At 32.4% G+C, this 27267-nt stretch overlaps 6 protein-coding genes and 1 long non-coding RNA gene across 7 annotated transcripts; all 7 read left to right on the top strand.

The window, feature by feature from the left end:
- The first annotated feature begins 1545 nt into the window (after window positions 1–1545).
- On the top strand, window positions 1546–2166 carry LOC145563913 (factor Xa inhibitor BuXI-like). Its single transcript, XM_081624308.1, has one exon. It carries the CDS (start codon window positions 1546–1548, stop codon window positions 2164–2166), a length of 621 nt encoding a protein of 206 aa, XP_081480434.1.
- Window positions 2167–3974: 1808 nt separating this feature from the next.
- LOC145624626 (miraculin-like) lies at window positions 3975–4863 on the top strand. Its single transcript, XM_081677739.1, has one exon. It carries the CDS (start codon window positions 4056–4058, stop codon window positions 4722–4724), a length of 669 nt encoding a protein of 222 aa, XP_081533865.1. The 5' UTR covers window positions 3975–4055; the 3' UTR covers window positions 4725–4863.
- A 1515-nt stretch (window positions 4864–6378) lies between these two features.
- On the top strand, window positions 6379–7283 carry LOC145624720 (miraculin-like). Its single transcript, XM_081677834.1, has one exon. The coding sequence runs from the start codon at window positions 6430–6432 to the stop codon at window positions 7123–7125; it is 696 nt and encodes a 231-aa protein (XP_081533960.1). The 5' UTR covers window positions 6379–6429; the 3' UTR covers window positions 7126–7283.
- Window positions 7284–13341: 6058 nt separating this feature from the next.
- Window positions 13342–13953, top strand: LOC145563925 (trypsin inhibitor 1B-like). Its single transcript, XM_081624315.1, has one exon. The coding sequence runs from the start codon at window positions 13342–13344 to the stop codon at window positions 13951–13953; it is 612 nt and encodes a 203-aa protein (XP_081480441.1).
- A 1283-nt stretch (window positions 13954–15236) lies between these two features.
- LOC145624784 (miraculin-like) lies at window positions 15237–16096 on the top strand. Its single transcript, XM_081677889.1, has one exon. The coding sequence runs from the start codon at window positions 15304–15306 to the stop codon at window positions 15979–15981; it is 678 nt and encodes a 225-aa protein (XP_081534015.1). The 5' UTR covers window positions 15237–15303; the 3' UTR covers window positions 15982–16096.
- Window positions 16097–19635: 3539 nt separating this feature from the next.
- Window positions 19636–22106, top strand: LOC145624846 (uncharacterized). Its single transcript, XR_014110480.1, has 2 exons — window positions 19636–20122; window positions 21771–22106. It is a non-coding gene; the product is annotated as an uncharacterized LOC145624846 (long non-coding RNA).
- Window positions 22107–25571: 3465 nt separating this feature from the next.
- LOC145563935 (kunitz-type trypsin inhibitor alpha chain-like) lies at window positions 25572–26111 on the top strand. Its single transcript, XM_081624323.1, has one exon. The coding sequence runs from the start codon at window positions 25572–25574 to the stop codon at window positions 26109–26111; it is 540 nt and encodes a 179-aa protein (XP_081480449.1).
- Window positions 26112–27267: the final 1156 nt, after the last annotated feature.

Raw genomic sequence — 27267 nt, forward strand, 5'->3', positions numbered from 1 at the left:
AGATGATTAATAGTTCACAAAGATGAAATCCGAATGAGATAAACAAAAGTTAACATAATAATTGAGGTCATAATTAAGCTAATTCGCTAGAAAAAGATTGGAGTAATAAACATACGCTTAATCAAATTTAAGGGTAATAATTAATAACACGTGTTATTTTAAGTAACATTTTTTAAAATGATAATAATCAAGTCACTTTTTTGTATAATAATTGCCAAATTTTACAACTCAAAAAAAAAAAAAAAAGAATGACTGAAAAATAATAAATCATGTCAACAAAGATAAATACTCCGTTTAATTAGTACTCCCTTCGTCCTCTTTTGATAGTTCCTTTTGGCATTTTCACGGGAATTAATAAACACAAATAAGAATAGTTAAAGTACATTGAAAAAGTAAATTGACATTGAGTATGTAAAAAAGTTGAGAGATAAAGTAATAAAAGTACACGGGAAAACTAAATGTATATGGGAAAGTTAAATTTGCACAAATATTGTTGCAAATTGGAGGGAATTTCGGTAAAAATTTAATACTTTGTATTAATGGTTGTTGGAAAAAGCAAATGAGGTGAACATTTTGGGACTAAAATTTGTCCATAAGGAACTATCAAAAGGGGGCGGAGGGAGGGGGCGGAGGGAGTAAATAGGAGTATCATTCTATCATACCTTACTTGTTTATTGATTGATAGTGATCAGAACTGTAGCCGACAAGTTTAAAGCAGAATATGCTATATGCACCTCCAAATTTTTTCACATGTTAAATACCTAGATTAATAGAATGATACTTGGCGATTGTCTATTGAATACAACAATAAAATTTAATATGCGGGTCCTGATGAAAACTATAGATAAAGTAACATAATTAATAATTCAAACGAGTCATTCTCTTTTTAAGTAGAATGTAAGAATCAACAAATGTATATGACTATCAATGAGAAATACCTTTTTTATGTTTGAAAATATAGCTTAATATTTGGTAGACATGGTTTGCACATTACAAGAATCATATTTATTTTTGATTCATGTCATACCTCATACTCCGTACTATCTTTACACAATATTGTTGGACTCCATATAATACTGACTTTACATTGACAATCTTATCAACAAATAATTAATACTCAAGCACATCATGTAAGAGTGCATCTTGATGTTTCTCTCTTATAATGGTATATTGGTACAATTTTGTGTATTATTATGCATGTATAATGTATCATTAAGTATAAATTGTCTTAATATCCCGTAATAGATATTTATATACTATTATGCATTTATAATGTACCATTAAAGTATAAGTTATCTGTCTTTTTTAATTATATTCCCATTATTCACAAAAATGTTCGTTCTAGTTGTTGCTGAAGCATATAGGCGTTATGCGCAAATACTGCGTTTATTTGTAACTACTGTAAGTAGTAAAAAAAAAAAAATTGTATAATCATCACAATTTTCTATAAATAGCATCCTTCTGTTTCAGTTCCTCATCAACCCACAAAACACAACAAAAGAAAACAATATAACCCTAGCAAAAGTGATACACTAAAATAGAGAAATGGCTTCATTTCTCCTCCCAGTTGCTGCAGTTACTCTTCTTCTCTTGGTTCTGTCCCCCGTTTCTAGTGTTGCCGCCCCTGTCCTAGACACAGACGGCGACCTAGTCATAAACGGGGGAAACTACCACATCATCCCACACTTATTAGGCACTGGTGGCCTAGCCTTGACAGAAGGCAACACGTCGTCACCATGCCCTCTTTTTATCACCCAAGAACTCTACACTAAGGGCTTACCTATATCAATGTCTTCCCCTTTGAGAATTAGGTTTCTTATGACCTCTATGCCAATTGAATTCTACTTTAATCGTGTGTACGCTACTTGCAACAAAGAGTTACGGTGGTGGGTAGCCGAGGAAGACGAAAACAATAATTCGTACGTTATTGTTGGTGCTGATGGTGAATTTAAGGACACTTATGCATTCAAAATTGAAGAAGCTAAAACTGGTAAGAATGTGTATAATATAAAGTTTTGTCACACAATTGAGTCCAAATTATTTAGAGTGTCGGAAATGGAGTGTAACGATGTTACATTTGTCAACGGCCTTTTGGCAGTCGCCCCTAATTCTCCTTATCCTGTCACTTTCGTCAAAGCTTTTCCAAAATTAGCTTCTTATGTTTAATTAAGTTTATTTGGCACTTGTGTATGTATTATGTAACTGTGCAAGTGTACGTCGTATAATGTGGCTATATATATACTTCGTATGTATTATATAGTCCACGGATGAATAAATTCCTCCTCTAGTTTATGAAATTATTCATGAACGGAGCTGAGTTATGTTTTATTACTCTCTTTTATTTCGTATCTATTTATATTCTGTCAATTAATATAATTTTTGGGTTGGGAGACGAGGATCCAAATCTAAACCCAAATTTTAATACGATAGCCTATACGATATGTACATCCTATAAAAGTTAAATCCCATCAAAACCCAAATCTGATGTTGTGTTCAACAAGCTTCAAGTATAAAATGGGTGGTCGTATTCTAAAGAGGCCGACAAGTTTTGACTAGTTTGGTACAAAGTACAAGTTAAGAGTTATTAATTTAACAATTTTCTGGGGTAACAATAACATCGATCAACTTGCGTGCAAAGGGTACCTAGTACCAAAACCATTCGTAAATTAAGCAAGCATGCTGGCACAGAACGTTGCTCGTTGCATATTTACATAAGAGATGAGCATGCTCCACAGTTGTACATAACTACATTTTTAAATGAAAATTATAAGTGTAATAGCAAAATGTTGTTGAGCAGTATAAAATTCCAAGTATGGAAGAATCACCAATGAATTCTTCCTAAATTACATGTATGATTGTTGCATAATCAATTGTAAACATAATTTTTCAACATTGTTAGCAAATGTTCATATAAAAAATAATTAATTTTAATTAGTAATTACAATTATTAAGAGGCAAACAGTACATTAGGTTGAAATACAAATACCCAATAATATATTCTTGTCGAATTATTAAATGTTGAACTATATCCTACCAAATAACACATGTAAGAGTTCTACATTGAGGAAAGAAGAGATAGTTAAACTCTTTATAAGGCTAATTAATGAGCTAGTCTTCCTATTGCCATATGATTTTGAGATGGAACATCCTTGGTTGTATAAAAGTGGAATCTCTCTTGATTTGCAGGTGCGGCCCATACCTATATTTGACATAGTATCAGAGCCAAGTTCCGGCATGGGATCGCTAATGGCTTAAGTATATTGCCAAGGCCCAAGGTTTGAGACCTTTAATGTCATTAAGTATTTTAGGCTAAATTGAATTGGATAAAAAAAAAAAAAAAAAAAATGGATCAAGTGATCCTTGAGTTAAAGGGGCCTTACATGTGAGGGGAAGTGTTGAATTATCCTACCAAATAATACATGTAGGTGTCCCATATTGAGAAAAGAAGAGAGAGTTAAACACTTTATAAGTCTAAGGAGCTACTCCTGCTATTCTCATATAGTTTTGAGATAGAACTTCCTCGGTTGTATAAAAGTAGACTCTCTCTCTTGATTTGCGAGTGCGGCCCAGACCCATATTTGACATTTAAAGCATCTATTATTGTTCCCAATAAACCAATATCGCTACGAATAATGAAAGGGAAGGGGAAGTTTAATTAGATATTTTGCTTGGGATATGAACCAAATAAGTTTCATTAAACCATATTCCTACATTTAATAAAATAAAAAATTTAAGACTATTTTCTTAAGAAATTATTGACTTGATTCCTATTAAATTCTCAATGATTTAGTCCAGTTCAGTCCAATTTAATTCCATTCAATCTAATAGAGTCTCATTTTCCTTATAGATTGTACTTCGGAAATTACACTTGTATCCTCTCTATCACATGCCCAAAACTCCCAATTGGTATTATGTTGAGCTCAAAATTAAGAGGCACTTGTAGAAAATGCCCTGGCTTTTAGCCTCTTCTATAAATAACTCTTCCCCTGTTTCACAATCCCTAGTTCCTTACCCTCCAACTTTTCTCATCAAACTTCAAAAATAAAAACGCACAAATGGCTAATCTTATCATCCAATTTTCAGCAACAATCTTCCTCATCTCTTTCCTTTCCATCGGAGCTGCAAAGACAGCCGCCAAGGACCTCGTCCTAGACGTCGAAGGGAACCCACTCGAAGTAGGCTCGTCCTACTATGTCCGCACGGTACTTTCACAACTCGGTATTGGGGGTGGCATAGTCGCGGCATCCAAACCAAACCAACCTGAATGCCCTCAATACGTAGCCCAATTAGCCGTAGGCTGGTACGGCGAATCCCCAATTACATTCCTACCATCAGACCCATCACAAAAACACATCCACATTTCCTCTGACCTTAACATAATGTTCAACACCTCATCCAGCGTCTGCTCGCAAGGGGCATGGCAACTTACCCCCGACGCCAACTCCGGTAGTCTTCACTTGTCTACCGGAGGTGGTATTGGAAACCCGAGCCCTAAGACCGCAGCCAATTGGTTCAAGATAGAAAACAGTATTGCTAGTTCGGGCTTTTACCAACTCGAATATTGTCCGTCTAGTAGTACGATCGATGGGTTTGAAGCTAAGAGAGATATTGTATGCGGCGCTATTGATGCTACTGACGCCACAGATGACAACAGGATGTTGTGGTTAGGTCTAGTTTCAGAAAATCCAAATTTCTTCCACGTTCTAAGTTTCATTAAAGCTTAAGTGTCGCGTGGTCTTTCTTGCTCCAATCTACATTGCTACGAATGTAATCAATCATATAAATTATAAGAAGGTTGTATGATGAAAAATAATGTATGATGTCTTATTAATAACAAGAATTTATCTTGGAAATTTCTCTTCATTTGAGCACCTAATCATCCAAACAAAAATTACAAATGATTTTAAAAATTACCAAATGAGATTAACTTTCAAAAATTCAACAGCTATGATATGATTAAAAGTTAGAATGATTGCAAGTTTTGTGTATTACTTTTTGTTTAGATAAGGTACTAACGGGAAAATATCTTATGTGAAAATCTTTTGGCCTCATAAATTTTGAACTTGTATTTGAAGTTCTAAATTCTGAAGACCACCAGTTAAACCACTATGTGGACAATGTGGTCCATGTCCCAAGCAAATGCTATCTTGTTATTTAATCCAAAATATAATCGGTGACAATTATGGTACGAGTAAATGTTTTTTCAAAGATTATTACATAATGATCCTCAACGGCGAGAAAAAAATTATAATGTAATTTTTATTTATTTATTTATATATTTTGAATAAATGACGCAAAACTGTATGAAGTGAAAAAAAAAAAAAATGTTAAGTAAAATTAAAGTCTCTAATAAACTATTTTACTTGTGCACTTTTGATCTCTTAACTCTTAAATGTCACTTTTGATCCTTCAACAGCCAATGTAGGTGTTTTCTGACCAAATAGTTTAGAAACTAATCATAATCAGCAAGAGTTTAGGGATCTTACTTTGGTATGTGTCATTTGTTTTCCGTCGGCATTAATTAAATTATTAATATTCAATGCTGAGTTGGCAAAAGTAGTGACAAAAAATAGTTTATGGACTAAATTTGACACTTTGAGCAATAAATTACCACATATTTAGAACACATTTTAAGCTCCACTTTAATTTCCTATGTGAAATGTTCACTTGGCGGGATAATTATGATAAAAAAAACTTCTTTATACATAATTCTTAATCTATGCACCTGGGTAGTGGCGTATTCAGAATTTACAAACAAGGTGTGCACAATTATTTACTTAATAGACAATAATCCTAACCTGTTTGCATAAACGATCTAAACATGTAGTAGTCAGCAAAAATAATAGTTGGGAAAATTGTTTAACAATGGATTCGAACTATAGACTAAAGTGACAATTCAAGGAAGCAAAGCTTAATAGACACTTGGATAACCAGCTAGCTACACTTAATCGTTTGCCATAAAGCTGCTATAAATTTTATTTTAATGCACATGTAGGTTATGCACATACATACCCTTGGTGTTAACTGCATCCCTGCACCCGAGTGCACCATGTAACGGTATATATATATATAAAAATAAAAATAATAATAATAATAAAAAAAAAACAGAAACAAAGTTGTTATATATTGTAAGGAAAATAATATATATTGAAAAAAATAAAAAATTAGAATGACTAATTTTCAAAAAATTACAACGAATTCCTAAAATGAGAAAAATAAATTTTAATTAATTTTAGCATTTAAAAATAATTTAAAAATCATTAAACACAACAGTACAATTTTAAAATTTTTGGTAGTAGAATTTTCAAATGTTGAGGTCCGAAGAAATGTGAGGTGGTTTACATATCTTTTTCTATATATAAGTTCTAGAGCTCTTGCTTACATCATATTCCAAACTTTAGAAATAAAGAACGAACAAACCCTAAAAAGATGGCTAATTTTTATCTCCAACTTTACACCACAATCCTCCTTATGTTCTCTATTTCCATCGTTACTTCAACCACAACCGCCAACGACGTAGACTCCCTTGTCCTAGATGTCGAAGGGAACCCACTCGAAGTAGGTTCATTTTACTACGTCCGTACTCCCCAGTCAACATTTAGATGGGGAGGTGGCATAGTCGCGGCATCCAAACCAAACCAACCCGAATGCCCTCAATACGTAGCCCAATTAGGCGAAGGCTGGTACCGCGAATCCCCAATAAAGTTCCTCCCATCAGACCCATCACATAAACATGTCCACATTTCCTCAGACGTCAACGTAGTCTTCAACAACTCATTTAGTGCCTGCTCGCAAGGGGCATGGCAACTTACCCCCGATGCCAACTCCGGTGATCTCTTCTTGTCTACCGGAGGTGGTATTGGAAACCCGAGCCCTCAGACCGCCGCCAATTGGTTCAAGATAGAGAAAAGAAGAGGTGATCCGGGGTTTTACCAACTCGAGTACTGTCCATCAAGTAATACAATCGATGCGTTTGCAACCAAGAAAGATATAATATGCGGGGCTATCGATGGTAGTATTGATAATCTCACAGATGACCACCGTATGATTTGGTTAAGTCTATTTCCAATAAGGCCAGATGATTATTTCATTACTGGCCTAATGTTTTTTTTCATTAAAGCTTAATTGCCGCGCGCGGCGTCTTCCTCGCTCCAAAGTTACGCATGTACTCATCATTATATATAATGTTCTTGATTAAGAAGGTTTTATGAAGAACAATAATGTACGACGTGTTATCGTTATAAATATCTTAATAGCTCCAAGGTACTTTATAAATAAGCTAATTCAAGGTGTTTGGTGGGAAACTTATTCAAAGAGCTTATTCCACTTAATAAGCTCTTTTTCAAAACGCTTATTTTATGAGTTTTTTTAATTAGCTTATTCAATTCTTATAGCAAAATGACACTTATACCCTCATTTAATTAAAAATCCTATATGAACTACTTATCCCACAATTAGCTTATTGGTCATTTTACATAACCAATCAGTTTTAAATAATCAGCTATTTACCAAACATTTTTTTACAATAAGTAAACATCTAAATTACCATTTTGACCCACCTCGGTTAGGATCGGGTAAAGATCAATCGATTTAGCGTTGTGTTTTGGTTGGGTCAACTTCATTCATATTTGCTTCTGATAAATTCGTATCGAGCTCAAACTTATATTAGCTAGATTGGATTAATTTTGGGTCAAATGACTTTGGGTGGGATTTTATTTTTTATTTTTTGGTGTTTAGAGAGCCACAAGGGCGGGGGTGAGAATCGATCCCAAAATCTCTTGGGATTGATTACGGTTGGAATGATTTTGATTCAGTTTAGTTTGATTATGATACAACTGAGTCATTATTAAGTCAATTCCGACCCAATTCAAAACTTTATTGAGTTTGTCTAAATTTGGGTCAACATGACCAAATTATATATTTCAATAAGGGCAGTATTAAATCAGGGTAATTATTGAGTTAATACCTTATTATTGGGTCACTATTAGGTCTTTTATGTATTATCTTTCATATTGTGTCATTAATATTTCTTAGTTTTGTTAGTAAATTAGGTCTGTCATGTATAAGTTTTATCTTTTAAGTCACAATTTGTCAATACCTTACCATATCTATATAAATTAGACAATAAGAAATGAACTAATTATAGATAAATAGAGGATGGCCACATGTTGTTGTGTCATATTTAAGTAAAAAAAGTTCTTAGCAATTAATTAAATAAATAATTACATGAATCAAAGTAATTATGTTTAAGTTAAAAAAAAAGTTAGGTTAATATAAGATTGCTTTAAAATTATGTTGGTTTAGTGAGGTAAAAATCATGGTTAGGTCAAGATAGATTAGGTTGAATTAGATATTTATCGGGTCAATTTTGGTTAAGTTAAGTTGAAGTTAGTTAAATTAGTGTCAGTTTGAGTTCTTTTTGGGTTAAACGGTGTCAGGTTGATTTCTGATCAGGTTAAATCGATGTTGGTTAACTCCAGATCGGGTCAAATTCATATTCAGATTAAGTTTAGATCGATTACATATATATTGGGTTTAGAATTTGTATCTCACAAGTCAAATCAAGCTGGTTATAATTTGAATGGATGATTATTTTTCGAGAAGGGTCAATTTTGACACCTCTAATTATTAGTAAAGCTGAGCTAAGTAGAGCACGGGTTAATTAATTGCCTCAATTTTCCATTATTGCAATATGTGATTGATGTTTATTTTTTTCATCCTTTTTACTAGCATTGTGTTACGTTAGTAGTTTTGTTTCTAAGATAGGTTTTCGAAAAAAAAAAAAAAAAAAAAGTTCTCTAACAACAGCAACATTTATGCATATGGTCAACCAGATCGAATTTTTTTGTAACAACATACTTAATACAGAAGAAATACTGCAATTATTATAACGAGTTGAAAGGATATGAGAAGGGGTTATTGACGTCTTGATGATTAATCTTTAAATATCTAGCGAATTGTTTATAATTGTGACAGTAAAAGAAGGGAGAGTGATTAATTCAAAATTTGGAGGGCCACTTAACTCAAAATCACAAATTTAGAATGCAATCCCACATGACTTGTAAGGTAACTTTGTACATGTACTATAAACTCATCTTTGACTTGGCTTATGCTTAATCCAATGTGTTAACAGGTCAAGTTAACCAAAAGGTTCAGCTAACGATTGATGCTCAAAAATATGTTTTATACTCTATTACAATGAAAATCTATCTAGTTTGTGCGAGGTGAATACCAATCTTATTGAGTTTTGACATGTCGCTACTTGGCCTCTAGCTAGCTTTAGCAACAAGCCAATCACTGTGCTACCCCTATAAAAAAGAAAATAAAAAAAATTTCTTAAAAAACTTTATAAACTTTACCGTCTTTACACAATTGTGGTCAAAAAATCTTTCTGAGTACATAGGTAAATTTACATATCCACGCGCATTTTTGTTATTGCAAATGTATTAAAATGAAAACTTATTTCATCCTATCACTGTACATGTCGCTACCTTGCCTTCAGCTAGCATTAGCAACAAGCAAACATTCTTATCTACTGAGTCATCACTAGCGGACCTATGTTGTAACCCGACGAGCACGTGTTACCCCTGTAAATTTTTTATAAAAAGAAAAAAAAAAAAAAAACTGTTTATAAAAAATCTCTTGTATGTGAAATACTCCGTACTGTATATGGTTTAAGCATCACACAATTGTGGTCCAAAAATCCACGTTTTTGTTATTGCAAATGTAGTACACAATGAAAACTAAGTTTCATCCTATAACTTGTACATGTCACTACACGGCTTAGCATTAGCAAAAAGCCAACATTCTTATTTACTTGGTTGTGACCACTGGCGGACCTACGTTGTAACCCGAAGGGCACGTAATACCCCCATAAATTTTATTTTTATAAAAATTAAAAATCTATTTACAAAAACTCTATTGTGAATATGGTTTTAACATTAAACAATTGTGATCCAAAAATCTTTCCGAGTCATCCTATCGTTGTACATGGCCACTAGCTAGCATAAGCAACAAGCCAACATTCTTGTCTTCTTCGGTGACCAGTGGCCTACTTTAATTGTAACCCAAGGGGTATGTGCTAACCCCATAAGTTTTCTGAAATTTTTTTAAAAATTCGTTTACAAAAAATATCTCGATTCGTTTACAAAAAAATATCTCGTGAAATACTCCATATTGTATATGATTTAAATGTTACACAATTTCTATACAAGTGTGTTGCGGGAGCAAAGTGGGTACTCAAGCTAGATTAGTTATTGGGTCTGGACTATTTTACAGATTAAGATTAAAACTAGTTTTTTTTATTCAATTTGGTTCGTCAAATTAGGATTATTGAGAGTTTTAGATTATATATGATTTGTTAGTTATAGTTTTATGATGAGATATTTTAGATCTTATTGTGATCTTTGTTTCACAACTACGATAGAATAATTAGTTTTTATCTTTCAGAACTCTAGTTAGTGTGGGATGTATGTCCTATAAGTATATTTCTTTCATTCATTAATATTAAGGGGCTGCCTGGAATGGGTGTAATGGGAGGGGAAAAATTACATGAGTAATAATTCTGGATTTTTTTTAAAGTTTGGATCTAGGGTAATTAATCAGTGGGGTAATCTATTTCCCTAAAAATGGGGTTAATAATTACCCACCTCCCCCCTAGCATAACAATTTCCCCCGAACAATTCCTCTTCTATACTGCATCTTCTTTTCCCCTGCTATGTACTCTCTCCTTCACCTTCTTATCCCTCCACCCAATTGAAGCTGTTGCCGCCATTATAGCCGCCTGGTGGAAGCTGCTAGCCGCCATAGCTCATCAATTCCGGCGAATTGCGAACAAGTATCTTGAATCGGACCCACTGGTTGAAGAGATAGTTGAACAAATGGTTAGGGCTTTTGATCCTTCAAGTGAGATGATGTTCGTGGTGGTCTCAAGTTTATCAACGGCATGGTGGTTGCCGCCGATTGCCATGAATTGGTGGTCTTTACCCTAGGATTGTTGCCAAACCTCAGAAAATGAATTATTACTCTCTAAATCAATGCTCAAGTAGAATCTACCCCGTTAGATATTACCCCCTTCTTATTTCTGGAATTCCAGGCATGCCCTAAGAAAGAGTTTTTATAATTGTTTCAATTGATTTAATTGTTGATTTAATTGTGAGCTTGCGATTACTATAGTTTTTGCAATTAAACTAACACTTCTGATCGGAATTTCAAAATTGAACCCTCAAGTCTTGTGATCGATGTGAGTCTATCGCAAACCCTATAATCCACCACGTGAATCCATATCAAAGTGAAGCTGATTTAGTGGTAAAAAAGCAAGTCAATCCAATCCAAATTAAAGGTTAGGTCATTGGGAGTGAGGATAAAGGGTATAGGAATCTCCTCCCTAACGTATGTACCTCTGATAGAATTTGATATTTAATCCCACAATCTGATAACATTTTTAGTCAAATCTTCTTAGAATAATATTAAACATATTATTATAATATAACCTTCCTATTTGAGCACAATAAATAACAGCAACAACAGCAGCAACAACAATAATAATAAAGATTCATGTCATATTATAGAAAATGTGTAAAAATTATAACCAAAGATTATATAATTCCATATATTGCTAACATAATTTTTTAAATTAAATAATCTTCAAATACATATAAATTCAATACATAAAAATGACAATTTTAATTTGTCTGCAAAATTTACTATTATCGATCACATTATAGAAAGATTAAATCAAATATGATGATTAAATAATAAATATCATTTTTAACAAAGTATATTACATGTTGGATCTTATAGTGAAAACATACACTAAAAAGAACATTGTAAAAGATGTATATGAAACTTTGTATTTTTATATTTATTTGACCATATAATTTGTATTTTTTATTTATAAACAATATTGAATCATTCAAAATTTTAAAATTAACTTATGTAACTATCAAGATAATTTAATGGAAAATTAGAATTTTAAAACCACAAAAAAAAAAAAAAAAAAAAAAAAAAAAAAAAACGAAAAAAATGGATTTTAACACTACAAAAGAAAAAAAAAACCTTTTATTTTAACACCACTTAAATTTTAAAAAATTGGCTTTTAGTGAGATCCACATTGCTTACGTGTCAGTATATTATTGGAAGAAAATAATAAAAAAAAAATTAAAAAAAAACCCTAAATTAACCTAGCCACCACATCCCCATCGCCGGCTGGGTGGCACCGATCACTTCCCCACCCAAACAGCCCTACTCCCTACCAAAGCCACCAGATTCTCTGCCCCCTCCTTTACCCCCTCCCTAAAACCAGCAATTTTGCCCCAACGGCCATAAAAAATGGGTGGCTGATTTTCGAACCACCCAAAACCGCCACCAAAAACATATTGCAAGGGTCAAAAACGACTAGTGTATGGTCGAGATAGACCACTAAGGGTCGTTTCAACCGTTTGTCGTAAGTGGTGGTCGATTTTGGGTGGTTTGAAAAACGACCGCCCATTTTAAGTGTCGTTGGGAGGTTTTGTCGGTTTTGGGGAGAGGGAGAGGGAAAGGGAGGAGACGGAGTTTGCGACGGCCGGGCTGGAAACGATGGTGTTTGGGTGGGGTAATGGCCAACGCCGCCCTGTTGGCGGTGGGGATGGGGTTGGCTCGGTAGTTTAGGGGTTTTTTTTAATTTTATTTTTTTTTTCAAAACTAATAATATGACGACACGTTGCACAATGGACCTCACTTAAAGGATTTTTGTACGGCAAACGTTAAGTGGTGGTAAACTCAAATTTTTGAAAAATTTTGTGGTGTTAAAATTATTATTATTTTTATTTAGAAAATCCATTTTTTCGTTTTTTGTGGTGTTAAAAATCAAATTTTCCTAATTTAATTTATTTAGCACTTTATTAATAAAATTTAAAGAAGTGTATTTTTTCTATCAGGGTTTGTCATACAAAATTGAGTACAAATCGACAAAATTTATTTTAAACCTTTTATTGTTGTATAAAGTTTATAATATATTTACCGATTTTGTACTCAAACTTTTATGCATATTTTACATAAATAAAGCTTAATGTTATATTTTTTTTTTATTTTAGGATTAAGATAACAATAAATAAAAATTCAGTAATAATCGTGCATGGTGCGGGTCCTAAGCTAATTATTGACATAAAGTGATAACAATCCGGGCAAAAGCTGGTATAGTGATCATATATTTAGAACAGAGGGAGTAACTAACATTTAAAATTTTCTAGTTTTATTCGTTGGAGCTTGGAGCCTCTTATAAATATCATTTTACAAGCTCCTACTTTTCCAAAATACTTCAAACAACTTAGCAACCAAAGCTCTAAAAATCTTAAGAAAATGACTACCTTTCTCCAACCAGCAATTGCAATAACCGCTCTTCTTTTGCTCCAACTCTTTCCTCCTCCAACCATGGCCGCCTGGTTTGCTTATATCACGGACGAGGATGGTGAACCAATGCTAAATGGCGGAACATATTACATCATCGCCGCCAATGGTGGAGGCCTCGCCGTGGCACAAAAACCACAAACCTCAGCGTGCCCTCTCTTTATAGCCCAAGAAAAAGATGGTTCATCTAATGGCCACCCTTTCAAAATCACTTCTCCAATAAGCTCAAAGTACCTTCCGTTTGGTCCAACTGAATTCTATGTTGTCGACGACACTACCACCTGCACGAAGCCACTAGCGTGGCGATTAACCACGGATAATGCAACCGGCCAAATCTATGTGGCTGCGGGTACTACTGAGTCGCTCGGGCCTAGTCCATTCAGTATAACATTACCATTCAGCGATGTCCAACCAAATGAATATGAGATATTCCATTGTGACAACGTCATATGCAAACTTGCTGGAATCTTTGAGAATGGACTTTTGGGCATGAATACTGATTTTAATCTTAAATTTACCTTTCGTTTCAGAAAAGCTTTTACACAAACTTCACAGATTATGTAATGTTTGGTTTAATATGGCCAATGTTTGATGTTCCATGCTATGTATGTAATGTGCACAAATTCTTCCGTGGATTAATAATAAAACTCAAGTGTTGCTCTTATTACATTCTTGTGTTAAATCATTTTTATATATTGTGTGTAACACACCAATGCTCAAAAAATATAATCCCTTTGTTTGATTATGTTACTCGCTTGTGCATTAAAATTGTCACAGATGCACCCTTTTGACCATTAGTTTAATATTTTCAAAATTACAACCTTTTTAGCCAAATTTATCAATTGTTTTACATTAAATAGGCAAGTTGCATCAAATTTTTTAAAAATTTGTTGTCTTTTACAACATTTTTTTAAAAGGTGTTATATGAAAAAAAAAAAAAAAACAAGTTAAAAGGTTATTTTTTGCAAAATTTCTTTTTTATAATTATTTTCAAAAAAATAATTTTTTAAAAAAATTATATTTCTTTATTTTTTTTTAGACAACTCATATCTTAAGTTTGAGAAGCAAATATAAATAAATAAATAAAAAAATAAAAAATATAAGCAGGTCATTGGGAATTAAGTATAGTGATTGATAGTCATTTTAAGGATGACTGCTATGAACAATAAAGTACACAAAACATGTTTGAATAACAGTTAGCATTTTAATTAGCATTTTAATTTTCATTAATTTTAATAAACAAGGGATAGCTTGATAATTTAATTCTCGTGTTTATGATATTGAACCCCCATGATTTTATACTTTAGTTACCAGTAATATATAGTTGTCAATGAAATTTTTATTGTACATCTGGGTGCACCATACCCGGAAAGAACATTTGCATATTTTAAATATATGTGCAAAAAAAGAAAAAAATCATAGACATTTATAAAAAACGCGAGCATAATATGTTATTTGAGTTTGATCAATTTGTTTTTTGAGTTTGAACTATATGTTTCTTTACATTATACGATATTTCCTTTAATGTACGTACATAACAAAAAAATGTTAAATTTAACCACCTGAGTATCCACGATAAAGAATAGGTTCTTTAATGTATTATCATGTTGTTTCTATAAAGACTTTATATTATTTGAAATGTCATGTTTTTTGTCAAACACAAATATATTTTTTTGTCAAACACAGATATGTTCTTTTTCAAATAATAGTTTTTATTTTTATATATATATTCTAGTAATCTAATATATTCTTTCCGTCTTTTTTAGTTTTACCGAGTGCACCAAATGCATGGTGCACCCGGGTGCACAGATAAAACACTAGTTAGTTTACTTAGCATTTTTTATAAATAAGCTCTAGAGTACTAGTGTTTTTCTTCACAAACTTCTGAAGTAAAAAACGAACAAAACCCAAAAAATGGCTAATCTTTATCCCAAACTTTCAACCACAATCCTCCTAATTTTCTCTCTTTCCATCGTTACATCAACCACAGCCGCCAACGACGTAGACTCCCTTGTTCTAGATGTGGAAGGGAACCCACTCGAAGTAGGCTCATTTTATTACGTCCGCACAGAACTTTCAAAAGTCAGAATAGGGGGTGGCATAGTCGCGGCATCCAAACCAAACCAACCCGAATGCCCTCAATACGTAGCCCAATTAGCCGAAGGCTGGTACGGCGAATCCCCAATTACATTCCTACCATCAGACCCATCACAAAAACACATCCACATGTCCTCTGACCTTAACATAATTTTCAATACCTCCTCTAGCGTCTGCTCGCAAGGGGCATGGCAACTTACCCCCGACGCCAACTCCGGTGAAATCCACTTGTCTACCGGAGGTGGTATTGGAAACCCGAGCCCTCAGACCGCAGCTAATTGGTTCAAGATAGAGAAAAGTATTGCTAGTTCGGAGTTTTACCAGCTCGAATATTGTCCGTCTAGTAGTACAATCAATGGGTTTGCAGCTAAGAAAGATATCGTATGTGGCGTTATTGACGCTACTTCGGGCACAGATGACTACCGTTTGTTGTGGTTAGGTCTAGTTCCAAGAAGGGCAGACTTCTTCCACATTCTAAGTTTCATTAAAGTTTAAGTGTTGCTACGCATGTACTTAAGCATATAGATTGTTAAGAAGGTTGTATGAAGAACAATAATGTATGATGTTGATCTTATCAATAAAAGAATTTCATCTTGGAAATTTCTCTTCATTTGATTACTTAATTATGAATGTATTTTTGCAGTATTAGAGAAGCTTTATAATGAGAGGACATTGATATAAGAAAAATTAATGATATCATTTCATAGTATTTTATTAAAAAATAAAGTATAACACTTTAAAAAAAAATAGTCACATTGAGAAAATATGTCACTTTCAAGTATAAAAGGAGTTAAATAGATTAGTGCAAATAAAATATTGGCTAAAAATTGATATGAATTATACTTGGTACACATAAATTTAACAATGTTATTCAACATAAAATGATATAAATTAGACGTCGTACACATAACATTTATTGGCCTCATATATTTTTGAGCTTTTATTGTGGATATGTAGTGGTCCAAAGACAACAATTAGATGTCAATTCAAGTATATGCGTTAGACTGGGTGATATTGGATCAGGTCGAGTCATATTTATTTCAAATTAAGTCATGCTAAATTATTGTATTCATATGAGTAGAAATTTAAAACATGATTTTTTTTCGAGTCGATCAGAATAGATCAGGTCACACGAGTTAGATTTTGTTACCTCTAATTCAAACACCATATCTCTAGTTAATTTAATAATGGTATTTTAATATATGGGGAATTATTGTATGTCCACAAGTTCTCCAAAATATCACGGGCCACAATTAGGGTACATGAATGATAAAAATAATGATAGTCCAATAGGTGGAAATTATTGACCGCATCTATTTCCTTGTAAACTTGACCTCTCGAAATTGTACTTTGCATATATATAATACACTAAATAATCAATGTTGTCTAATAGAATTAGCTATCTTGAGTTAAATCATCTATATAGAGCATTGTAAGTAGCACATCAAATTATATATTGTTTGACCATGAATAATTTACATGGAATTTTTAAGAGTATATATGAAATGTCCAACAACTTATATTTAATTTTAAAATTATATTAAAAAAAAATTATATAAAATATCAAATAACTTATATTCATTTTACCTCACATAATGTCTTCTCATTAAATGGAGAGATTGATTAATCAAAAATTTGGCGAGTTAGCTTAATATCACAACATTAGAATGCAATATCACATAACTTAAAAGTTTGAAAAGGGTATTTCTGATTTTTCATTCATTTAGTTAGGGGCATGTCGGTAAACTCACGTCAATTTCGAAGGTACATAGATAAATATAGATCCACGTTTTTGTTATTGCAAGTGTAGTACAATGAAAGCTATCAGTACATGTCGCTACTTGGACTCTAGCTAGCATTAGCAACAAGCCAACAACAATCTTATCTACTTGGGTGACTATGCAATATTTAAAGAATAATATAACCAAGAAATATATTGATAATAAGTGAAGGATATAAATCCATTTTTTTTTTCAAAGAATTAATAAATATACAATAATGGGTGCATGTATGATGTATGTAAAGGTACATGTACGAAATGAACAAAATATCCAAACCCCTTATACTCTTTTTTTTTTTTTGGAAACCCTTTTTTAACCATACTTCATATCATACTATAAACCATTTTCTTCCAGTCTTGTACAAAATAATAAAATTCAGATGTAAGTCAGTTCAAATGTTTATTTCGGGCATGTACCAGCAAATAAAATTAAATTATTAAATTCGAATAGAAATAAAAAAGAAAATTTATCTGTCTAATTTGACTTTTGTATCAGCAAATGAAATATGATACAAAACGTCCTCATATCAATGCAATATCATCTTCATCATCATTTCAATCTACTACATCTGTTTTAAATTATTTACAACGATTAGATATTTTTTACTCACACTTTATATCAAATTGTTGCTTAAAATGGAGGTAGTATATATACTAACTTTAAAAATACTACAATGCTGGTTAGAATGTCTAATCTTATATAATCACGTATAATCTTATTGAATTGGAATATTTAGTACAAAGGAAAAAATATATAATATGTGATATTATAAAAGAAGACATTTTAGTGAATCTATTGAGGGTATACATGACTATACTATAAAATTTTAATATATATTTAAAAATATTTACATTTTAAAAAGGAAAAATGTAAACTAATAATCCCACCTTTAGTCGGTTTTCCCCAAACAATCCCACCTTTTGAAATTCCAGAAATAATCCCACCTTTTGCCCCTATCTTCCATTAACAATCCCTGACCGGTTTGATTGATTTGGTAACTGATTTTCTTAAGTTATAAGACACATGTACCAGAAATTTGTCCATTATTTTTTTTATCTTTCTTATACAATTTTTTGCACTTTTTATCTTTCACATATAATATTCCTTTAGTCCGATTCATCCTCCATTTTCCTTAATCCTCGATTTTTTTGAGAAATAGGATGAAAATAAAAGACAGAGGGAGTAATAATTATAACAATTGCAAAAATAAAGCGTCACCATTAAAAAAAGGGGGTGAATGAAATTTTTATTTTACATATACTTCTTTTTTGTTTTTTTTCTATTGATATGCACCTCTTGCTTTTAAAGAAAATTTACAAACATTACACATACTTTTTGTCACTTGTTGAGTTTATTTAGCTCATGTTGCTAATACCTCTATTTCATATATTTGAAACAAATGGTTTTTTTTTTCTTCTCTTTTTTAAGTTGTCATTTCTTTTTATATCTCTCATCATCACATACATTCTTATCTTTTTTTCCCTCAATTTTACATTCATAAACAAGTTTTGCCTAAGAGTGAACATCAAATTTTTGTTGCACATAATATAAAAGTGAGGTAATTTTTTTCTCTATTCCCTTTTTTTCCCTATGAAAAAAATTGTGCTCAAACCCCATAATTAATGCAATATTACAAAAATGGGTAGAGTATATTATTCCAATTAATTAGAATGATATGAATCTACGTACTTACATAAATTAGCGTCACAAACATTCTCTACAATAAAAGACAAATATTACTTTTTATTTTGATATAAGCTTAAACAGTAAAATAGCATATGGGTCTGACATGTGCTTAAGGTTGGTGTAGGCGGTGAGGTGATCCGTTGGTGGTACCATCATAAGCACCAACCAAGACATTCTTAACCTTCGTCGGCTGTGCCTCCTCGATTATTTCCCTTGTGAACGCAGAGGTTTGTTCATCAAGTTGAGCAGTCGGAGGCTCGGAGCTGCCAGTCTAGAGGCTGGACATTATGTGCCGCATGTCCTCCAAAGAGGGCCGACTGGCGTTCCAACTTTTCCAAGTGTCGCGCCACGATGGATAGATTTAAATAGGTTTCATAAGATAAAAATATTAGTTTAGCACTAGTAGAAAAATGCTCATTTGCGTCGCCTTATTTGCGTCACTCATAGAAACAAATGACGCAAATAAGATATTTTGACAACCTTATAAGTAATTTGCGTTGGGCATTTGTTATACAGCGACGCAAATGTCAAACATATTTCAACTTATTTATATTTACGTCGCTTTTATAATTAGGAGCGACGCTTATAACAATGTTATTTGCGTCACTCGTTTATTGACAAGTGACGCAAATAACCTTTGTGAGTCAATTGCGTCATTTCTTTCTTTACTGAGTGACGCAAATGACCATTACGACTTATATTAATTCTCGCTGCCTTCTGCTGTTCGAACTTCAATACTCCAAACCCTAGAAAATTTAACCCCAAAATTCCCAGAAATTCAACATCAAAACCCCAAAAAATTGATCGGTAAAACCCCTGAATTCCCCATTGCTGCTTTGCTGCTGTTCAACCCCCTAAACATCAGCGAATTAAGAGTAATACCTCGAGAAATTCGTCTTCATAACCTACCAATTTGACCACTAATAAAAAATCCCAGCAAATGTGAGGCAAAACCCCGTATATTCGAGCAAATCCGAGCAAAAATCCCCTACTTTCTTGCAAAAAATCTACCCAAAATCCCCACGAAATTCAATTGCAAAAAATCAAGCAAATTACCTTAATTAAATTTGAGCAAAATAACAATTGAAAGTTAGGGTTTGTACTCAATAATATGGAATTTTGGCTCTATTGTTGCTGAAGTTGCATATGCAAAATCGATTTCAAGCAAGGTAAGACCTCTTCATCTCTTTTCTTTTTTATCATGCACTTCAATCTACATAGATATTTGGATTCAATTGTAAATTAACTTAGTTTCATCTACCTATTTTGTTGTTGTTTTTTGCACGAATTCTAGTTTTACAAGCATGTTTATAAATAACAGCTTTTTGGGGTTCATATTCGAATTTAGGGTTCATATTCGAATTTAGGGTTCGTCAAATATAGGATTTATACTCGATTCTAAGGAATTTTGGTTCTGTTTTAGTGAATCTATGTAGTTGATTTCACTATTTTGGTTCTGTTTTGGTGAATTTATGTAGTTGATTTGGTGAATTTTGATTTTACTATTTTATTGATTTTTCTCCAATCTGACTGTATTTTCTTTTATGTTTTGCTGCTCATTTTACAGTTTTTTAAATCTGACTGTTTTTTTTTTATTATTATTATTTTTTTTTTAATTTTTATGTTTTGCTGCTCATTCTGGTTGATTTTTCCCCTGCTACTACTAAGAGAAGCTCTTTCCCATTTTTTTTTAGCTCAAAAATGTTCCATGATATACTTGGCCGTGAAAAGATAAACTATGACATAGTGTTTGTATTGAAATAATTTTACCAGGCCGTTTTGTTAAAAATAAACGACCACTCCTAGCCTTGCCTTACACCCCTCAAGAATATGAGCATCTGAGTTTACTTTAACACACCCAAGGCACGGTTTCTTCCAGCTTGTAGCAGCATCATTTTGTCTCAGAACAGAGGGGGGCAGCAGAACCTTTTTAGCATAGCAATTGTAATCATGAACTATCCTTGCAAACCCCGCAGCCAGCAGCACACTATTCGGATAATAAAGAAGACTCATGTACAGTTAATAAGGTTTAAATGCTGTTTGTTTGCTCTAATATTCTGGATATTTTTACTATTTTAGTCTGAGACTTTGAGTCTTCCTTAATTTAACTCTGAGTATTGCTTTGTTCACAGTAGTAGTGTAGAACATAGAGGGGTTAACTATTCCCTTTTTTTTAAGCACTGGTCATGAGAGAAACATCCTATTGTAATCACGAGGTTTGCTGTAGTAATTTAATTTGTCTTTCTCTGAGATTTTAACGTCTCAATAATTAAGAAGAGCTAAAATTGCAAATTTGGAGTTGTGAACTGTAAATGTTTTGTGCTAGAGGAGATTTTCTTTCTAATATTTCTTTTTCCTATTGCACCATAAATATCTTGTATGTTAATTTGATATTCCTAAATATCTGACTTGTGTAATTGAGCAGGGTAATGGATGAACTACCAGAAGCAAGGATTGCTTTTATTGGTGATGGTCCTTATAGGTAAATCTCATTGATATCTTCTTTGTGCCTTTGTAGTAGATAAGGTCATGCATTAGTTCATGATTACAATGGCTATGTCACTCTTGGTTTTTGTATTAAGAAAATCCTGATCGAATCGTATAAATGCCATTCTTGGTTTTTGTATTAAGAGGTTTTGCAAATAATTGGCATCAATCCTTTATTCCTCTGCTAGTATACTTAATTAGAGGAACAACTATTAGTATTTTCTTGGAAAGGTAATGTAGTTGTTAAAATAATTGTAGAATATTATTTTGTTGCTTTGATGCTTCATTCTCAACTCTGATTGTTTATTGATTAATTGTATTTGATATCAGGAACTGGTGACTTTATTTAAACTGTTTGCAAGAGAAAAAGGAAGTGGACTTCCATTATGGACTTGTTCGATCGTGTTAGGGAAAATGAAGATTTTGTCCCTAAATTGAATTACGCTGGCTTCAAATTCCATATTATTTATTGGATTATTTTGTTATAGTTCTTAGGCTTGAAATGAACGCATTTGATTTACCAACATTTTGGTTGGTTTGGTGCTTGTGTTATACTTATTAATGATGAAGAGGTCAATATTGTTTTGTTGTAAACTTAGCGCATGTTGGACTCTTGTTTTGGATTATAGGCTTGAAATGAAATTTGGTTAATTGGTGTTGGGATGATGAGTATAATTTCTATGATATTGAGATGTAAATTATTGGACAGGTTGTTAATATAATGCCGTCATTCCCAAATTTATGGGTAGGCCAAATTACAAAGGAGACTATGCCGAAATTTACATTTGCATTATTCAATAATATTGCATTTTAATTTCAATTATATTAGCGTTAGCATATTACTTTATACCTAGGAAAACAGGTACTACAAACATATACAAGGCAATTATTATATTATAATTAAAAAAAAAAAAATTCACCTCATTTGCGTCACTCATTAAACAAACAAGTGACGCAAATAACAAAAAATGCATATATTGGAAGAGTCATTTGCGTCGCTTGTTTATGAAGGAGCGACGCAAATAACAAAAAAAGTTTAGCAAAAGAGTCATTTGCGTCGCTTGTTTATAAAGGGGCGACGCAAATGACTTAAAATAAGTTTATCAGAAAAGTCATTTGCATCGCTCTTTTATAAAGGAGTGACGCAAATGACTTAAAATAAGTTTATCAGAAAAGTCATTTGCGTCGCTCTTTTATAAAGGAGTGACGCAAATGACTTAAAATAAGTTTATCAGAAAAGTCATTTGCGTCGCTCTTTTATAAAGGAGTGACGCAAATGTCAAAAAATAAGTTTTTTAAAAAAGTCATTTGCGTCGCTTTTTTATAAAGGAGCGACGCAAATGACAAAAAATAAGTTTATAAAAAAAGTCATTTGCGTCGCTTGTTTATAAAGGAGCGACGCAAATGACTCTTATTTGCGTCGCCCCTAGGAGCGACGCAAATGACTTAAAAGTCGTTTGCGTCACGAGCAGTTGCGTCGCTCATAGAAGCGACGCAAATACACTATAAATGAGCGACGCAAATGAGGCTTTTTCTACTAGTGTAGAATTCTATTTGAATAGAATTTTTAGGCTAAAATTGTTAGTTTAGAGTTCTGCAAGTCTTGCGTGCGGCTGGCCACACCATGTGGCTGCTTAAAGTAACCCTTAAAACACTAACCAAGTAATTTCAGTAACACTGACGGAGTAACCTCTATAACCCTAATGAAATAATCCCATTTTTAAAAATTTGTGTTTAGAGTTTTATATTCGATAAAATACCAATAATTCAAATGTAAAGATTAAATTATAATTTTATTCAAAGAAAAATTATTAGATTATAATTCTAAAAAATTATCATATAAATTTATTTTTTATATCATAATATTTTTTTGGGGCGAAGGAAGTAGTTCAAAGCGTAAAAGCCCAAAGTTTGGGTTCGGGTCAACCCAATGGACATTGAACATTTATTTTATTTAATTTATTTTTTGCTAAATTTTTTTTTTTTAATGTATTAAATCGAACTTTTCTACCAACATTATTATTAGTTATTACATGCCTACTAGATAGCAAATCGTCACAAAAGCACATCAATTCCTAACTAATTTTGTATCAATGATATATTTTAAAATTCTACATATAGATTAAAAATTTATATTAAAATTCAAATAAAAAAAAACCAGGAATCGCACGGGATATAAAACTAGTTATTAATAAAGATGAGCTATGCAGAGGTATTTAATTTCCAACCCGTTAGACAACAAAACATTGTGATTAGCATGCTTGAATGAGGCTTAATTAATTGCCTCAACTTTCCACTATTGTAAAACATTATTGATGTATATTTTTTCCTCCTTTTTCTGTTTCTAGCATTGTGTTAAGTTAGTAGTTTTGTTCCGAAGATGGGTTTTCTTAAAAAAAAAAAAAAAATAACTTCTCTTAATATGATAGACATTTGCTCTAATATAATTCACGCAACAATGGGCATGGTTTACGGTCAACTAGAATTTGTACTCCGTAATAGCAACAACATATAGTTAATAAGGAAGAAATTCTACAATTATAATAATGACTTAGAAGTATCTAAGGGGTTATTGACGTCTTATTGGTAAAGTGATGTTAAAAAATTCTAGCGAATTGTTAATATATGTCATAGTAAGAGAAGAGAGAGTGATTAATTCAAAATTTGGTGGGTTACTCAACTCAAAATCACAATTTTAGAATGCAATATCACCTTTGACTTGGCTTATGCTTGATTTGTGCGAGGAATACCGATCAAATTATTGTCCTTACCACAATTGTAGTTTAAAAATATTTTGACTTTTTTTTTGGTGGAAAAGGGCAGAAATTAGATAAAAAATCTTTCGACTACGTAGGTAAATTATTAAAGTTTTTAATATTGCAAATGCAGTTCAATGAAAACTAAGTTAAGCCTATCACTGTACATGACGCTACTTGGCCTCTAGCTAGCATGGGCAACAAGCCAACATTCTTATCTTCTTGGGTGACCACTGGCGAATGACCTACGTTGTAACCCAAGGGGCACGTGCTACCCCTGTAAATTTTTTATAAAAAGAAATTATAAAATAAAAATCTATTTACAAAAAATCTCTTGTACGTGAAATACTCCGTACTGCATATGGTTTAAGCATCACACAATTTTAGTCCAAAAATTCTTTGATTATATAGGTAAATATATGTATCCACGTTTTTGTTATTGCAAATGCTGTACAATGAAAACTAAGTTTCATCCTATTACTGTACATGTCACTACATGGCTTAGCATTAGCAAAAAGCCAACATTCTTATTTACTTGGGTGTGACCAGTGGCGGACCTACGTTGTAACCCGAAGGGCATGTGATACCCCTATAAATTTTGTTTTTATAAAAATTAAAAGTCTATTTACAAAAAATCTCGTGAATATAATTTTAACATTAAACAATTGTGGTCCAAAAATGTTTTGGAGTCATTGATAATATACGTTTTAGTTATTGCTAATCCTATCACTTTACACGGCCACTAGCTAGCATAAGCAACAAGGCAATATTTTTATCTACTTGAGTGACCACTGGCTGTCGACTTTAATTGTAACCCGAGGGGCAAGTGCTAACCCTATAATTTTTATTAAAAAAAATACAAGATTTAAAATCGGTTTACATAAAATATCTCGTGAAATACTCCATATTGTATATGGTATTACACAATTTGTATACAAGTGAAGTTGATTTAGTGGTAACAAAGCATGTCAATCCAATCCAAGTTAACGGATTAGGTCATTGAGAGTGAGGATAAAGGGTATAGGAATCTCTTCCCTAACGTGCCTCTGTTGGAATTTGATCTTTAATCCCATAATCTCATAGCCATCATAAGATGTAAATTTTCAAACTAAACCAAAGCTTGCTTGATAAGATTAAAGGAGTATTGAATAATAAAATTATTAACGAGAGTGAGTAACTAACATTTTAAAATTTTCTAGTTTTACATTCGTTGGAGCCTTTTATAAATATCATTCTACGAGCTCTTACATTTCCAAAATACTTCAAACAACTTAGCAACCAAAGCTCAAAAAATCTCAAGAAAATGAGTACCTTCCTCCAACCAGCAATTGCAATAACCGCTCTTCTTTTGCTCCAACTCATTCCTCTCCCAACTATGGCCGCCTCGTATGCTTATATCACGGACGAGGATGGTGAACTAGTGCTAAACGGCGGAACCTATTACATCATCCCACAGAGAACCGCCAATGGTGGAGGCCTCACCGTGGCACAAAAACAACAAACCTCGGCGTGCCCTCTCTTTATAGCCCAAGAGAAAGATGGTTCATCTAATGGCCACCCTTTCAAAATCACTTCTCCAATAAGCTCAAAGTACCTTCCGTTTGGTCCAACTGAATTCTACATCGTCGACGACACTACCACCTGCACGAAACCACTAGCGTGGCGATTTACTAGGGATAATGCAACCGGCCACATCTATGTGGCTGCAGGTACTACTCAGTCGCTCGGGCCTAGTCCATTCGGTATTCTATCACCATTTAGTGATGCCCAACCAGATGAATATGAGATATTCTATTGTGACAACGTCCTATGCGAAGGTTCTGGATTCTATGAGAATGGACTTTTGGGCTTGAATAATGATCATGTTCGGTTTCGTTTCAGAAAAGCTTTTACCCAAACTTCTCAGATTATGTAATGATTAATGTAATATGGACAATGTTTGATGTTCTATATATGCTATGTAATGTGAATAAATTCCTCCTTGGATTAATAATAAAACCTTTGTTTGATTATGTTTCTCGCTTTTGCAATATAAATTGTCACAAATACACTCTTTTGACCATTAGTTTATGTTTTCAATTATTTTTGTTAAGTTTGTAAACACTGTTTTTTGGTTATTGCAAATTTTATTCATGAATGAAAAATATTATATATCATCTACAAAAGACATTCAAATTTAACAAATATACTAGAAGGACAGTTTTTAAATGGCTACAATAAAATTGTGGCCATTGTAACTGAATGAATCACAACCCTTCAATTAATAAAATTCATCGTATCCATCCATTTAATTAACTTTAAAATACACCTTATCAACTACCAAAAAAAAAAAAAAACTTTTAATTTGGTCGAATACTAGAGCATTTGGTCGAAGGATATGGAATTCATAATTTATCTTACTTGATTTTTCATTTTTTTTATCTTTAATGTTAATTGTTGGTTTCTTGAAAAGAGACAAATTTCATAACTTTTCATCTTCTTCTTTTTTCCTCCCCTTTTCTGGTTTTCCTTAATGGAGGATGATTTATTTTTTTGATAAATTTGATGAAAAAATTATAGACCTTGTTATATATAATGCAGTAGATGGTTTATTGTTAATAAACTATAATTAAATGTTGATTTTTAATGGGGATGTGACAGTCATTTGAACTTAGAAATTGCAAGATCGAATATGCATCAATGGCATAGTTCGGAATTTTTGTTTTAGTAACTGTTTTTTTTTTCCCTACTTATCATAATCAAGATTTTTTTTTATTTTTTTCATTTCTTATTAAAAATTAAGTCAAATGGATGAATGGACAAGATTGAACATTAAAAAATATTGGGCCAAGATTAAAACTAATTACAATAGCTACAATTTTATTGTAACCATTGAATAGTCTTCCTATTATAATACTTTAAATCAAATAAAGATCTTGCTCTCCCACTTATATCACTCAAAGATACATCCTTGATAGGAAGCACTATTTAATGATTCTTTGTAGTTGCTGTACGGGATATACCGGTAGCATCAATCATAAGCCGGTAAAAGAGTGTTGTGCAGTTTAAGCCCTCGTTAATCATTGAATAAA

Source organism: Chenopodium album, chromosome 1 (assembly GCF_948465745.1).
Source record: "Chenopodium album chromosome 1, dcCheAlbu1.1, whole genome shotgun sequence".
NCBI classification, from domain to species: Eukaryota; Viridiplantae; Streptophyta; class Magnoliopsida; order Caryophyllales; family Amaranthaceae; genus Chenopodium; species Chenopodium album.